Genomic DNA, 15,055 nt, shown 5'->3' with positions numbered 1-15,055 from the left:
GATCAGGACTAGCGTCGACCTCTTCACCCTAGCCCTAATTATCCTGATTAGGACAAGCACAAACTCCACTAAGCGAGTTTTCGTAGTGGATCGGATATCACTCGACAACTTTCGGCTTCGTCTGGTTTTTCTCCTTCGGACACTTCGACAACTAACCGGGTTCAAGTCGACAAAGCAGTCAAGATGCCTCGCGGACCGTGAGTATACCATTGCAATATCCCATTGAGATTTACAATGAACACGCCACCCCTGGAAAAATCTACGTTTATTCAAGGGGGCCAATGGCCACCGTTGGATAGCAGAATCGAAAGAACTCGATACTGACAGCGATGTCTACAGTACCAAGCACCAGAAGCGCCTTAGTGCGCCTTCGCACTGGCTCCTGGACAAAATGTCCGGAACCTATGCTCCCAAGGCCTCCCCCGGTCCTCACAAGCTCCGCGACTGCCTTCCCCTCATCGTTTTCATCCGTAACCGTCTCAAGTACGCCCTGAACGGTCGTGAGGTTAAGGCCATCATGATGCAGCGTCTCATCCAGGTCGACGGCAAGGTCCGCACTGACCCTACCTTCCCCGCTGGTTTCATGGACGTCATCGGCATCGAGAAGACCGGCGAGAACTTCCGTCTCATCTACGACACCAAGGGCCGTTTCACCGTCCACCGTATCCAGGCTGAGGAGGCCGAATACAAGCTGTGCAAGGTCAAGCGTGTTCAGCTCGGCAAGGGCGGGATCCCATTCTTGGTTACGCACGATGCGAGAACGTGAGTGCATACTCTCCACAAGTTCCGCGTCCATCAGTCGTTGGACCAAGCTTTGGTTGATCGGCGGAGGACGAAAGAACTTCAAAATTATATTACGACTTGCTGGCGATCAGTAAGGATCGAACTGTAGAACTGTATATGCTAACCACCGTAATTATAGCATCCGCTACCCCGACCCTGCCATCAAGGTCAACGACACCGTGAAGGTTGACGTTGCCACTGGCAAGATCACTGACTTCGCCCGCTTCGACACTGGTGTTGTCATCATGGTTACCGGTGGTCGTAACATGGGTCGTGTTGGTGTTGTCACTCACCGTGAGCGCCACGACGGAGGTTTCAACATTGTCCACGTCAAGGACGCTGTTGACAACACCTTCGCCACCCGTGAGTCCAACGTTTTCGTCATTGGCCAGGACAAGCCCTGGATCTCCCTCCCCAAGGGCAAGGGTGTCAAGGTACGTTTGCTATCCGTTATATATGTGTGTCATATGATGTAAGATACTAACGCATCATATAGCTCTCCATCGCTGAGGAGCGTGACCGCCGCCGTGCTGCCGCCATTGCCAACTAAATGTATCCTGGTAGGTGACATTAGATGCTGCAGCAAAATCAAAAGACTTGAAAAAATCCGCCAGAGACGACCTCTTGTCTTGCTTTGTGGACCTGTATGATGCCGGTTATGATTCTATGATGCGTTTCTAGGAAGAAAAAAAGTTGTCTACAGGACGCATACTGGGGCTTGGTAGTTTCCATTTCCATGTTCCGTAGGGTCAAGCCATAGCAAGCAAAACAGGGACTGACGTCTCGTTTGATATGATACCTCTTAATTAGTCTTGTTCTGAAAATGACCTGACATTTGATACCCCTTCAGTATTCGCTCAAAGTAGATATCACTGTCTTTTAACCCTGATTCTATCTTTCCATGATGTTGACCCTCCTTGTAAGGTCTCACAAGGAATTGTCCGAATGTGACGGAATGGCCCATCGCGCACCGTTCGATGTCTACACCTTTTAGGTAACGGAATTTGGTTTGGTCGATCGCCACTTTACCTCTCACATTGACATGATTCACACGTAAATCTCTCCAACTCAATCTCCAATCTGAGCGGGACTGATTAGATAAAAGAAGGACACATGAGCTGAGCGAACGGCCGTATCACCAATCAGTGTCCGTTCATTACACCCACCACAGTGGGTAGAGTCGCAATGATACCTGGATCTATACGAAAGGGGCACAAGTGGGAGTGGAACACGTCAAATTCTCTGCAGGAGTCATACGGATCCTTCCTTCTCCGTCATGCACCTCTTCCGTCCTAGTTGTGCCCTAAACGCCTTTTCCGTAGCGGCACCCACCGTGCCCTCCGTTGAGACCGGTCCTCGGCATTATCATAGCGACGCAAGCGCGCTGGCCATGCAGCAGGAGAGAAGAATCACCCGGCTAAAGCGCAAGGCCCATGCGACGGTCTTGAACCTTGATTTGGGTGCGTTGGATGGAGGTGACAAGTCATTGTTGGAGCCGATCTTACTTCCATTTAGCGTCCCCGTTGTGATTGAAGGATCGGAAACCAATCATCAGCGGGCATCGAGGTACGGGGAAATCGAGGCCTTTGAACGAAGGAGGAACAAAAAGGAGAACTTTACCCTATCGGGGGATAGGCAACGCTTTGAAGCTTGATTTTGGGGATTGAGTTTGAAATCTAGACGGGACTATCCAGATGGATACCGACATGACGGAATTCCTATCTCGTCATTCCACGATGGGAACCAGCAGTGGCCTTGCATCCTGTACTACGGTCCCTGTTCCTAACTTTACAGTGCCTTCCGAACAGTTCGTCTGTCCCCCCTTTTTCGGTGGGTGACTCGCGGTCTGATGTGGTCACGCATGCGGATGATCTCTTGCCATGTTGAGATGCGCAACTATCGGGAGGAGATAAATGGAGTACTCACATATGGATAATAAAATTGACTTAGTTCATGTACCGCGGGGCCGCTACAGGAATCGGGAGATATATTTCTATGCACGTCACAAGTGACGAGCCAATCTGCATCATTCTCACTGGTATATAAGCTGCAATAGGGTATACCTTGGGTTGGTTACAGAGTAGTGCAGACTTTATTGTTCTTGTGTGGGCCGTTCAGTTCACGACTACAGGTACAAGGAAAGGACCAGGGACTGTCAAAAAGAAAACAAACATATAAATAAACTATTGTTTGAGAGAATGAGCGTCTTAGACCCAACGCCACACCTTCTTTCGAATGCAAACGTTATATATGTATGTACTACAGCAAGCAAAAGCAAGTCCGTTAACTGACAAGTGTTCTTCCTTTGTTGTGGCTTTTCGCTTTTTCCTCTTTCCTCTTTCCTTTTTCTATTTTAGCCCCAGCATGCCTTTTCTCCAAATGCAACTCCGTAAAAACCATCCAAGGAACGTGGCACTAGTTTTTGGAGAGGGTGTCGAAAAGAGAACAGCTCACGAGACTACTGCAGGCCACTGACTCGGCTTTTCATTGTATGTAATAGCGGATTGTAACAACCACCTTTGTTTCTGGCAAAATCAAAGAAGGAAACAAACTGTTACACAAGCTTGGGGCAAATTGAACACCAGCTTTCATTCTTTCCCACAGAGCGGGTCTTATTGCAGTTACCTTCTCCTCTCTCTTTTTTCAGCTCTCCCTGTTGTCTGGGCGTTCACCATTATCCTCTGTGTGGTCGGTGAATTTCTACCTGTAGTTCGATGTGGAGAGAGCCTTGGAGCGGTCCATGCAAGCCAACGCGCACCATCCTTGATTCCCGAAAGATGATTGAGTCTCACGTTCTAGTATTGACCTGGGGGTCTTAACAGGGACACACAAAAGAAATCTAGAAAGAAAAATATAAAAATAAAAACGAAGCGTTGTTCCAATGACGGCAATTGCCCATACACGTTGAGCGGGAACTCCGACTCGCTTCATTTCCACCACGCCACAGGAACAACATCTATCAGGTCAACTTCGTCTACCCTGGAAACCCATCGGCAGATGCGGACCAGAACAACCAATGGGGGATTCTACTATTGGCTAGGGTTGAGTTCGGTTGATCACAGCATAATAGACTGGCCGTTATTTTTCGACGGCCAGCTACAGCCGTGAGCTCTTTTTTCAATGTCCCCACCAGGTACTCCGTAGTACAACATCGTACTACGGAGTACGTACGTACCAGTACAGCAGCTCTCATGCCCAATGATGAATCCTTTCGTGGACCTTGCCATAACGGTCCGCTAATTACACTTTGAAATTTATCTTTTCTTTTCATTTCCCCCCTTCGGAAGAATAACGGCTCAGGGCGCGAGTACCACGGAGAAGCCGCCTGGCCCCATAGGTCGCGCCGTGTTGGAGAACCGCATCGGATCGACATTTATAGCCCCCGAGCTTCGGCGATATCCTTCATGAGGCAGAGAAACATGGCCCCATGGGCAATGAACGAAAAAGAAGGAGACGAGCGACTATTTTAGTTACTGGATCAGGAGTGCCCGCTAGACTCTAGCAGTTCCTTTGTTCCACCATGCTCCATAGACAGTTTCTAGCGTGTATTCGCATGCAGGGTGCCATGGAGCAGAGAGAGAGAGAGAGGGAGAAAGCGAGAAAAGTGGCGATCTAAATTACTGGTCGATCCAGGCCAATTCAAGGCAGGATGGATGCTACTGTGCCCATCTATCATTGCTGTTATCATGGGAATTATGACTAGTTTGGACCGTTTCTTAGGTTGCCTCAAACAGCCCTCCCCTGTCAAATCCCGAGCTTTCCGTCTAGAAAGTCGACTTCACCGCTACAGTCACTAGTTGCTCCGGCTTAACATTACATGTCGACTGAACGATTGAACCACATCCATTACGGGTGAATTTTCCAGAAAAGAATGGCTAATGCATCTTATTCGACCCCATGCAATGTTGCTGACCGCTTCTCTTCAATGCAATCCAATTGTACGGATGGCCGCCGTTGGCTTCTATTAGTGCCCTTTTATTACTATTACCCTTCTGAACCAGTCTAATTTTTTTTCTTTGCTACTACTCTCGGAGTAGTATGATGGATAAATGGTGACTTTCTATTGCCCGTGTGGAGATTTTTTTTCTACTTTTTATTTTCTTTTTCCTCCTTTTTTTTTTTCTTTTCCTTCTTTCTCCGTTGTTCGATTTTATTTTTCGGAGTTCCTTTTTTCCCTGTGATCTTTTGTATTGATTCAATTCTTTTTTTTTCCCTTTCTGTGGCTGGAAACTTGCTGGAATCCTTTTAGACCATGATCTGGATAAAAGGCGTCTCAGGGGCTATGTTGTAATCGTTAAACGCTTTACATATATTGCCTCTTGACGATGACGATTGATTGATCGACCCGGCCCACTTCGCAGCTCCAGACTTTCCTTACATTCAGGCTTCTTTAATTTTGTTAGCCCTCTATGGCCAATCCCCGTTTCTGGGCCTAACCTGGATTTCGGGAGACCCAGCGGTTTGGAACAGATCAGCCCCCTTCGTTTCTTTTGATTTAATGATGCGCCACTTCCCGTCATGCTGAGATGTGAAAGCCACTACAAGCATTAGGTCCTTCTAGTTTCCTCGTGAGTTGAACGTGGCAAGACTGCAGAATCTGCTGTTGGGATTGGGGAAGATAAGACATTTTAGGCCAGGTAAAGCAAGAAAAAATAATAAATAAAAAAACGGACAAGGAAGAAGACGCAGGCGAATACTCCGGACTGGTGCAATAAAAGGCCAAGTGCCCGGACCCTCATTTCCCACTACTGTCTGTCTGTTCCAGATATCCCCTCGGTATCTACCTAAGAGGATTCAATCGGCCTGCATGGGCTCTCTTGACTCTTGACCCGTTTCTGGACGTTCTCCAATTCTACTATTGCCATACCTATATTATAGTCTTGTTGTCTCCCTGTTCCATATCACGCCGGGTTGTGCCCCAGCTGGTCCAGCATATACTCGTACGCCTTCAGTATCCGCTCAATTCCTCTAGGTCTCAGTTGGGTGGCGGAAACAGGCGCCTCGTTTCGGAAGTCGCTTAGCTGTTTGTACGCCGTGACGGCCCAACTAAAGTAATTAAAGCACGGATAAGAAGGTATGGACGCTACTTAGCTGCCTAATAGTCGGTCCACTGTGGGAACTTTCGTTTGTCATTTTGCTGAGATGTCTATCCCGAATCAGGATACAGTGGTAGGCTTCCATCAGTCACCGCCTCAGGCCTTCTTTTCGCTGCCAGAGACTGGTGGCATGACTGGGGTTCCACGCCTTCGTGCGATGGATGAGTCGATGAGTGCGACGTCGATGTCGGTACAGTCGAGCTACCCATCTCTGTTCCAGTCAAGTGCGGAGATACCTCCATTCTTCGTGACATACCGATGGTGGGAAGATGAAGCAACCACCGTGCTGTGGGCTTTTGACGTTGAGGATATCAAACGAGTGATCCAGTATGGTCTCTATCGAGACGAGAACCTGCCTCGTTCCTCCCTGCAGAGTCGAAATGCCTCGGCCGTGGACAGTTTCCTACTCACACTAGTCCAACCGAAGGAGAGAGCTTATATTGCCAACCTGTCATTTATTCAAAAGGTCGAGGAGATCATTCGCCGGTGCAAAACCAACACCCCATCACTCGTCGCTTGGAGTTGGTTCCCTTCCCAAGTGAACCGGGACTTGGATCCCGCTGCGATTGCGGATGCAATTGATGCTGAAAGCCACTTGCATTTCACTCGCATCCCCTTCGAAGAGCTGGTCCGCTACTCCTTGGGTTATCCTGCGATCGCTGTCGAATGGTTTTTACAACAGCATACCGCACTGTACATCCATCTGTTGAATTACTTCAATACCTTCCCCGAGGAGATTGTGAGATACACCAAAGTTGAACAAGTAAGTGGCCCGGCTCCCTTGTGCTTGATCGTCGCAATAGATAGCTAACGTGACTATGAAGCATCTTCGAAATCGAAGCCCATTTGCCCACCGCGCCTTGCTTCATTGCTTGCTCGCCCTGCAATCGGGAGGAAACTATGAGCTACCGAGTGCCACACCTGGCTTCGAATTCATAGCGGATCCGATTCAAGGTCTGTTCAAAGAGCTCCCGCCCAGTCTGACATCAATATTGAAGGTACTATCTGTCCTGCGAGTCCGCTTTGAACGGCAATATGTGCACGCTCGGACGATGAACTGGATCCAACCCTTTGATATCGACTTCTCCCTCTACGAAGACTTGACAGGATCAACATCCGCTGCAGATTTCGCTCGCACCCTAACGAACGCCGACGAGCGCAGCTTCTCCGCACTCACGCCGCAGCAAATCATGGCGGAGGATCCAGTGGTAACGAAATTACTGACCAAGTGGGAGTCGCTCAGCATCGAAGTGTGGGAATGCTGCACTGCGCTGCCGGACATGATCCCGTATATCCAAGACTGTGTACAGGTACGAGTGGACATCTCCCTTACTGAGCCCAACCGGCGTCAATTGTGGCTGACTGAGCTGTTTCTAGGCCCTCCTTGTCATTCGGAACTACCACTCGTTCTCCGCCCTCATTAACGGACTGCGGAAATATAGCATCACCGATTCCGTCTTCAGCAATAACGGTACCGCTGGCGCAATGGCTCTGAACCCGATCGTCCCTCCCGACTTGCTCTTCCTCACCGTGCCTTATCAGAACTACGCCGCCTACCGACAACAGTTCCAGTCATCGCCCGGCATCCCCTGTCTCATCCCCCATATTAGAGAGTACCAACAGCAAGGGCAGCCGGCCTTGCTCCAGATGTTCCAGCGAATGCGCAACGCTATGCGCTGAATTGAGCCCACCTGTGCCGGACACACAGTATCTATTTCTTCCATATAATCGAGAAGCTTGAGGATATGAATCGTACATGTCACACGATCTTCGCATTGAGCATGTTGGGGTTTTACGGAATTTTTTTTAATAAATTGGCGCCGGATTTCATGGTTCATGTAGGGTTTAGTTCTGCATATTCGGTTCGTATTGCAACCATTTTCCTTGCTCAGCGAGTTATCTGTTAGTTTGTGAAGCATTTCTTTTGCCCTGAATATGTATTTCATGCACACGTTAAATATTCGTTAATTGGAGAAATGTCCCCATGTCAGAGAATATGTAACAAGCCCGGATCAACTATTCTTGTAATCATTATCCCAACAACCAGTGCTGGGATCGCAAAGGACAAAAGCCTTCTATCGGAAAATCAATTGAACTCACCCAACGCGCCTGGTCAACATATACAAGGCAGCAACAGACACGCACCTCGCCATATTAACAACGACACAATCCACAAGCACATGATCTAACCCATACATCAAAAATAGCCAAGTTAGACCCTCCTTCACCAACATCTAGACCACCCAAGAAAGGCCCAGTCCCCAACTAACACACGAGAGAATAACCAAGCCGAGCAAAAGCGCAGCCTTGATCTCCGCACCCCAGCGGTTCCTCACCCACACAGTCAGATTGCGTCGTCCTCGTCGGCTATGCTGCGCCGACTCAGCTCCTCTTCCGATGGGTCTCAGATACCTTGGCATTTCCGAAAACACCAAGGAGGAACAGGATGCGGTTCACGAGCATAAAAACCGTCATGCCAATGTTGCCCCAGGTGAGGAGGTTCTGCCACGCCCAGGGGTCGACGAAGGCGTCCCAGCCCACGCCGCGGTAGGTTGCGTAGAGATGGTTGATGTCGCTGAAGACGTAGGCGAGGATGTAGTTACGGAAGACTTTGGGGTCGGTGGTGTTGTGGTGGATGAGGAAGCTTAGGAGGCCAAGGACAGCGTATATGTTTCCTAGTTGGCCGGCTAGGACGACGCTGCTTGGATGGATGGTCTCGGGCGGTGGGACGTTTGGTGTTGAGTCCACGATGAACTTGTTAAGGTCTAGGAGGGGGAAGATGTAGCCGCCGAAGCTGTGGATATGGTTATTTGGAGGTCTTTATTGTCATATTTATAGCTGTAAAATGCTTTTCTTTTGCTGTGCGTACCATGATAAAGGCTCAAAGACCCTGAAAAGAAAGTGCGGCCACAAGGGAACCTCAACACTCATCGTGACGGTATTGATGTGGTTTTCTTTTTTATATGTATCAAAAGTGAATAAAAGTTTTATTTATATCAGTGTTCTCGGCGTTAATGATGATATGTATGCTCAGTGTATTGAGAAGGGAACGGTTGCTTGTTATGAAGGAAAGTGATATGGAAGGTATTTATACGGAGGGAGAGAACAAAGAAAAGGTGGGTTGGCACAGCTGGCCAATATGGACAAGGACCCAATGGTATGGGAAAGCTTAAGCAGACTAGTTCCCAGACTAAACTGCAGCTGCACAGTTTCCAAGAGGAAAGGTGGAAGTATTCACAGGGATTAACATGGGTGGTTTCCGCAACCATTGCCGGAGGTTCCATGGCAAATTAAACTTCCTGTTTAGGCAATCCTGGCTCCATCAGGCGTGGGGGCCAATGCTCAGTCAGCCGTGCACGTGCCATCCAGGATTGATTCTGGTTCGGGAATACGGGGCGATAAGTCAAATCTCATATAATTACACTCGGTCGTCGTCATCATATTTATTATCATCAACTCCAACTCCAGCTGGGCATGTACAAGTTACTGAGGCAAAATGGCCTGTGTGATCAACCCTAGTGTTTCTATAGGGCTGACTAATACTGAATGATCCCTCAACTACTATCTCCCGATGGTTTGAGTGCAAACAATGGACTCCAACGGCACCTTTGCCCGGTCTTTCGATGAATCCCTCACCCGCGAATTACCCCAACTGCAAAGCCTCCGCATTGCACCTCTCCGCCAACCAGTCTCCTCCCGCATCCTAAGCATCCCCTCGCCGCTTGAACCGAATGCAAGTGGAGTTCGAGAGCCAAATTCTATCCCTAAAACCAACAATTCAACTGGAGTGCTGCCTGGCCGCAACGACTCCGGTGGGCTCACAGAGAGCGTCAACGCGGCGCGCGCAAAGAAAAATGACCATACAGTAGATGCGGTCTCAAGCTTGCAGCCTCCTCCCAAGCCTATCCTCCCGGAATTTGTCAATCTCCGTGCTCTGGAGCGATTCCCTTATTCCTCATTCGACGATGACTCTCATGCTCGCAAGCGCCGAAGGTTGGAGGTCCAGGCGGATTCCTTTGGGGAACATTTACAGCTGCCAATTCCGCAGGCGCACAAGGAACCACGACCGCCACCATTCGGGCCTTTTGCTATTCTTAATGGCCTTAACGAACCTCCACCCAATGCCGCTCTTCTCCCTCCGATCGAAGCCGGTTCCATCACGCAGCTGCTGACCAAACCCTCACGAGGTACTTCCTTTGTGGAACCCGCGCTGTTGACTGCCAACACAATTGTTGAGAGTCAAAGTGTGGAGAGGATAGAGGGCAGGATCCATGAGATTCTGGATTCTCCTGTGGGTGAGAACACTGTGGATGGCGTGCAGGCTAATGTAGAAAGTGGCCTTTTCGAGGATGCGAGCGTTGATCAGATAGGACACGAGAAAGGCGATTTGCAAAATGACAAAGAGGCCCAACCCCGTGCGGAAGAGAAAGAGCCGCTGTCCCCAAAGACAAGAGGGCGCTCCCGCAAGAACCTTCGTAAATGGACAGAGGAGGAAACAACTGCACTGTTGCGCGGCGTGGTCAAGTGTGGGATTGGCAACTGGACCGCGATCTTGGCGCAACCAGAGCTCAAGTTCAACAAGCGGAGTGCTTCAAACCTGAAGGATAGGTACGGCACCGGCCGTGACCCTGCTGAGAAAGTGTGGACTAACAGGAGACTAGATTTCGCGTCTGCTGTCCCTGGGCTTATCGGTAGGTCACTGTTGTTATTGTATTCCCTGGCTCTGCCTTCTAATCCTTCGAAGTGCTGCCGACCCAAATGAGGCTACGAAGAAACTTCGTGATACCCTGGCGGATGCACTCTCACGGGCCGAGACAGAGGGTACCGACGGCGCTCCGGGGAAGATTCGTCTTCCACACCCATGGCCTGTCTCAGAGACGCCGCCTGGAGGGATTTCAGCTGGTAGCTCCCAGGAGTCCTTGTCTTCTAGCGGTACCCCGACCGAGGAATCCGAGCCTAAAAGCTCGATTTCTCAGGCCAAACAAGCCTCGACAAAAACTGGGCCTACTCTGTCTAGCAAATCCAAGTCTACCTTAGCATCTCTTGGCATCCCGGAGCCACATTTCACCATGAAGTCCCGCCGTCGGTCTCGGCGCCCATTCACTGTCGCTGAAGATGAAGCTCTGCTGAAAGGCTATGCGGTGCATGGTTTCCAGTGGACACTAATTCAACAGGACAAGCGGCTGAACCTCGGTCATCGTAGAGCAACCGATCTGCGGGACCGGTTTAGGACCAAATTCCCGCACGCGTACCGTGACGGCGGTTCTGTCAGCGGTAATTCGTTCAATCAATCCGAGGAGTCCGGTCTCAAAGACGGAAAAGACCGGGCATCCAGTAGCAAGCGGAACTTGCAACCTACCAAACAACTTCCCGGCAGTCAAAATGGCAAGTCAGATAACTCTGAGCAGTCCGCATTAGGACCCATTGATCCTGCACTCTCTCCTCCAGCTCCACCACCGGGCCTCCCTCTCGAAAGCATGGCAGGAGCCCCTTCAACAGGCGTGTTTTCCTTCCCGTTGGATGAAAATGCTACCAACCCAACAGGTGTGGACCCATCTTGGGCAGATAATACTCTTGCCCCAATGGTTTGGGATGAATTGGCATGACTGCGAAGCAACTTGAAGCTTTCTCACACACTCCCTTTTGCTAACATGATCTCAGCTATGAGGCAGGTGCATCCCAAGGTTTCCTTAATGTCTTTCATGTAAAATCTTTCGGCTATCTACTTCGCGGCATGATACCTATTATCTACAAACCCACTTCCGGTGACAGGTTCCCTGCATGCTATGCCGTATGTGGCTCAGTAATGCTTACTACCGGTGGTAACGGCACAAGCACAAGCGGATTAAAAAACAAAAACGAACCCACCCTTTTGACCTTCATCCCCCAGCCCCGTTTCTTATTTCAGGTCTATCCTTTTGACTACTCACATACAATTGATACCATGTACACCAAAAAAATACCCGGCAAGCCACCAACAATGATCTTTGTCTAAACCGTCATAACCTACAGAATCACAAATGGGAACTGAACTAGATATTAGATGCCATGTTCGCCTTTAGAAAACAAGAATCGAGCATCAACATGAACGCTATTTTGCGTGGAAATTCCGCCAAGACAGACAGACAAGGTAACCGTAAGAGATGCACCAAAGACAAGAAGGGAAGGAAAATCACAGTACGGGCGTAACCGCAGGCCACCGGCCATAAATTAACACATCCGCCTGGAATTGAAGAAGAATAGGTAAAAGAAAAAAAAAAAGAAGGCATGAAAACAACACAGCTGAAGCAAGACCCTCATGTCAATGACGATCCACCCCACAAACCAACCCAACTCTACCAAGCATTGCGGTCCCAGTTCGGATCTACACCACACATCAGTCAGTAAATCCACATCACCCATAGAACCAAAAGGAAAAATAGAAAGAAAAAGAGAGAGGAAACAAACCCTGTATAAAGCTCGCCAAAACCTTACTCCCTGTTTGCAAAAGCGGATGACCGGCAACAATCTGCAAGAACCGCTGCAACCCCTCCCTGCGGTGCTCGATGACATCGTCACTGAACCGATTCGTAAACACCTTCCCGGGCAGCGGCGGGATAGTCACCCTCGTGCTCTCGCGCTCCAGGATATCGCGGAAGTATTCAAAGTCGGAGTAGCGGCGGCGCACGACGGAGTGCTTGAGCTTGAATGCGGGGATGTTGGTGCGACAGACGATTTCGTACGAGGTGTACATGTTCCGGGATGTGCCGTGGGTCTGGGGGTTTCGGACCTGGATAATTTTGGTTAATTGGTTTGGGGAGATTGGCATGGGAGGTCTATGTATGACATTGGGGTTGGGTGGGGGGAGGGGGTGTATGTCGCGCGACAGGGCCGAATTGAATCTAAGTGATACGACTTGTGTGTTTTCTTCCCGGATTTTGCTTGATAGTGATAGAAGAGAAAGAAACATACCTCAATCTCGAGGAAATTCTCCGGAGGACCGTAGATTTCCTCAAAGGTCTGCTGTCGCGACTCCGGGACGGCTTGCATTGTGACGGGGATACAACCTGTTTGCGAAACGAGATGTTGAAAAAGGTGGGGAGGAGAGACCGCGGGGAAGCTTCAGCCGCCGGACGACGAGGGGTGGATGCTCGGGTTTTCTGTCCTTGACCGGGGGAAGTTCGGCTTTTGGAGGCTTCGTGGTGGTTTTGATATGGGTTGCGATGGCTCGTTCGGAGGCCGGGAAGCGAAAGACGCAGAGGATGGCTGGTGGATTTCTGTCAAAAGAGGGAATTTCGGTATGACGACGACGGGGGCACTGATAACTGATTTCATGCTCTTAACGTCGTATTCTTGGCGTATGGTTACGTCCGTCGTTGGGGGCGCATCGTTGTTCCGTTCCGCTGTCATGTTGGGTCAGGTGACTGCCTATACTTCAAGTTTATCCCGGAATCTGTGTCCCATAATAATAAACCAACTTCCGCTATCTTTGGGTTGTGTAGAAAATTGCAGTAAGAATAAGCACAGTATACCAGAACAACTTCGCTTGGACTTGTCATTGAAGGTGGAGTAAAAGAAGCCGATCCTTACATTAGGCAATGGAGAGTGGATCAGCCATGTAGATGGTGTCTTTCTGAGAACTGTGTTTACGTGTGCTGCAGTTGATTAATCGAAGACTAGTTGGGAAAAGGTTGTGCTATGATGTTATGCCAAATGCTTCGATCATCTCTTTATATTGTTGAACCTCGTTTCAGGCTTCAGAGTGTCACGGCAGTTGCCTCAGGCCGCTGAACCATCACCCCGCCGCCTCAACGCCCTATATAGATTCCGATGGAGCAGGGGATTCAGAGCCCCAAAGCAATTCGTTTTATTCCAATCCCAATGCGTACACTCTTCCTTAGAATCCTGAGCATTCCCGATCTCCCTCGTCCTATACACTTCACTTACAGTTTGAATCGCTTTTCTTTTCTCCTATCGCGGCCCTTCTGGGCGCTGTCTTCGGTGCCGACGGATCTTTGAAAACGACGGGCCCGTGGAGGAGCGTTGGCGTTTGCGTTTCCGTGTAGCAGTTTGCTCTGTGAGCGTAGGGTTTCTCCTGTCGGCGCGCTTTCGACCACGTTCCTTATCGGTCTCATGCTCCTTCTCGCGCGATAATATACCTGCGAAACGGACGGCCATTTCCATTGCCTCTGACAGCGTTTGAGGCTGAGGCGCACGCGTCAGTTCCCTTTGCACATCCTCATCCAGCGTTGTGATCCACATCTGAGCCGTTAACATAGAATCATCAAACCGTTTCCAAAATTCCAGGGAACGGGCACACCAATCCCTCATGTTCTGCCCGTCCTGTCTTTCGTTCATAACTCTGTGGGCGTCGTCCTGAAGGCGGATCCAATCATCATATGTACCCATTCTCTCACTGAAATCATTGATTAATTTTCCTTTTCGCTTGTCTGTTTTTAACCAAAGAAAAAAAAGAAGACGGGTTTCATGTATACAAGGTTCTGTGAGAACAAGCAAAAGAATCGACGTACGGCGTAGATCAAGCTTATTTCCTCTGATTAATTTGCTGTAAGGGGCGGGGCGCTTACGAACTGCTGGACAATCATCCTTGAATTGCCAAGCCAGAACAAATTACAGGACATGGTATAATCCTAGAACGAGGCAAATATCTACGCCGGAAGATTCAGAGTATGGAAAAGACAGAAATACAAACAGAGCTCCGTTGGGCCCGAGAGGCCGCAGAGGGTTTACGCTATATACAGAGTAAGAATATTACCCATGCAGATGTTAGCTGCTATAATCTTCTTCTGGATCAGTCAGGTCACACAAAGTTCATCGACTTTGCTGGCTCCGATACCGACGGGGAAGCGGCAACAGTATGCTACGAATGGTGTAGTTATCGACCTGGAAGTGAACCCTATATCAAAACAGATCTCTTTGCATTCTGCTCAACTCTTTGAAATAGAGCCGAGTGAAAAGCCTTACTAGGAATTGGCGAAGACTCTTGCTCTTGACATCGGGAACTTAACGAGAAGGGTAGAGGATCTTTTTGCTATGGGAAAAAATACCCGGGAGTGGATATGTTAGTACTTGGTGAAGTTATTTTACTGGAAGGGATAATGCCGCTCAATGGACGATGTTTTGAAGGGCATAGACGCATGCTGCCAGGATATTTGTGACGGGCATGATGTTAACCA

At 49.3% G+C, this 15,055-nt stretch overlaps 6 protein-coding genes across 6 annotated transcripts; 4 read left to right on the top strand and 2 right to left on the bottom strand.

The window, feature by feature from the left end:
- Nucleotides 1–52: 52 nt before the first annotated feature.
- On the top strand, nt 53–1,663 carry F9C07_2286546 (40S ribosomal protein eS4). The gene is made up of 4 exons (XM_041293691.2): nt 53–197; nt 340–762; nt 923–1,217; nt 1,280–1,663. Exons 1-4 carry the CDS (start codon nt 184–186, stop codon nt 1,331–1,333), a joined length of 786 nt encoding a protein of 261 aa, XP_041148844.1. The 5' UTR covers nt 53–183; the 3' UTR covers nt 1,334–1,663.
- A 510-nt stretch (nt 1,664–2,173) lies between these two features.
- Nucleotides 2,174–2,437, top strand: F9C07_11840 (uncharacterized protein; the record flags this gene model as incomplete). Its single annotated transcript, XM_041286756.2, has 1 exon — nt 2,174–2,437. The coding sequence occupies one exon, from the start codon at nt 2,174–2,176 to the stop codon at nt 2,435–2,437; it is 264 nt and encodes an 87-aa protein (XP_041148845.2).
- A 3,488-nt stretch (nt 2,438–5,925) lies between these two features.
- F9C07_11841 (uncharacterized protein) lies at nt 5,926–7,559 on the top strand (the record flags this gene model as incomplete). The annotated part of the gene is made up of 3 exons (XM_041293692.2): nt 5,926–6,642; nt 6,704–7,189; nt 7,257–7,559. 3 exons carry the CDS (start codon nt 5,926–5,928, stop codon nt 7,557–7,559), a joined length of 1,506 nt encoding a protein of 501 aa, XP_041148846.2.
- A 272-nt stretch (nt 7,560–7,831) lies between these two features.
- F9C07_2286543 (uncharacterized protein) lies at nt 7,832–9,293 on the bottom strand. Its single transcript, XM_041293680.2, has 2 exons — nt 8,749–9,293; nt 7,832–8,673 (listed from the first exon to the last, which is right to left on the bottom strand). The coding sequence occupies exons 1-2, from the start codon at nt 8,808–8,810 to the stop codon at nt 8,262–8,264; spliced, it is 474 nt and encodes a 157-aa protein (XP_041148847.1). The 5' UTR covers nt 8,811–9,293; the 3' UTR covers nt 7,832–8,261.
- F9C07_2170958 (uncharacterized protein) lies at nt 9,294–13,177 on the top strand. Its single transcript, XM_071509354.1, has 5 exons — nt 9,294–10,484; nt 10,538–10,569; nt 10,623–12,243; nt 12,327–12,648; nt 12,831–13,177. The coding sequence occupies exons 1-3, from the start codon at nt 9,469–9,471 to the stop codon at nt 11,483–11,485; spliced, it is 1,911 nt and encodes a 636-aa protein (XP_071367943.1). The 5' UTR covers nt 9,294–9,468; the 3' UTR covers nt 11,486–12,243; nt 12,327–12,648; nt 12,831–13,177.
- F9C07_11844 (sorting nexin SNX3-like protein) lies at nt 12,215–12,908 on the bottom strand (the record flags this gene model as incomplete). The annotated part of the gene is made up of 3 exons (XM_041293681.1): nt 12,215–12,243; nt 12,327–12,648; nt 12,831–12,908. 3 exons carry the CDS (start codon nt 12,906–12,908, stop codon nt 12,215–12,217), a joined length of 429 nt encoding a protein of 142 aa, XP_041148849.1.
- Nucleotides 13,178–15,055: the final 1,878 nt, after the last annotated feature.

Source organism: Aspergillus flavus, chromosome 6 (assembly GCF_009017415.1).
Source record: "Aspergillus flavus chromosome 6, complete sequence".
In the NCBI taxonomy this organism is placed as follows: Eukaryota; Fungi; Ascomycota; class Eurotiomycetes; order Eurotiales; family Aspergillaceae; genus Aspergillus; species Aspergillus flavus.
Note: the sequence above shows the minus strand (reverse complement) of the source record. Positions and strands in the feature narration are given on the sequence as shown.

Excerpts from the sequence above, each read along its gene's own strand:
- F9C07_2286546 (XM_041293691.2), top strand. Across the intron at positions 763-922 it reads GTTACGCACGATGCGAGAAC|CATCCGCTACCCCGACCCTG; the intron begins GTGAGTGCATAC and ends CCGTAATTATAG. Across the intron at positions 1,218-1,279 it reads CCAAGGGCAAGGGTGTCAAG|CTCTCCATCGCTGAGGAGCG; the intron begins GTACGTTTGCTA and ends CGCATCATATAG.
- F9C07_2286543 (XM_041293680.2), bottom strand. The coding sequence starts at position 8,810 with ATGAGTGTTGAGGTTCCCTTGTGGCCGCACTTTCTTTTCAGGGTCTTT. Across the intron at positions 8,674-8,748 it reads GTCTTTGAGCCTTTATCATG|CTTCGGCGGCTACATCTTCC; the intron begins GTACGCACAGCA and ends CCATATCCACAG.
- F9C07_2170958 (XM_071509354.1), top strand. The coding sequence starts at position 9,469 with ATGGACTCCAACGGCACCTTTGCCCGGTCTTTCGATGAATCCCTCACC. Across the intron at positions 10,485-10,537 it reads AGTGCTTCAAACCTGAAGGA|TAGATTTCGCGTCTGCTGTC; the intron begins TAGGTACGGCAC and ends CTAACAGGAGAC. Across the intron at positions 10,570-10,622 it reads CTGCTGTCCCTGGGCTTATC|GTGCTGCCGACCCAAATGAG; the intron begins GGTAGGTCACTG and ends TAATCCTTCGAA.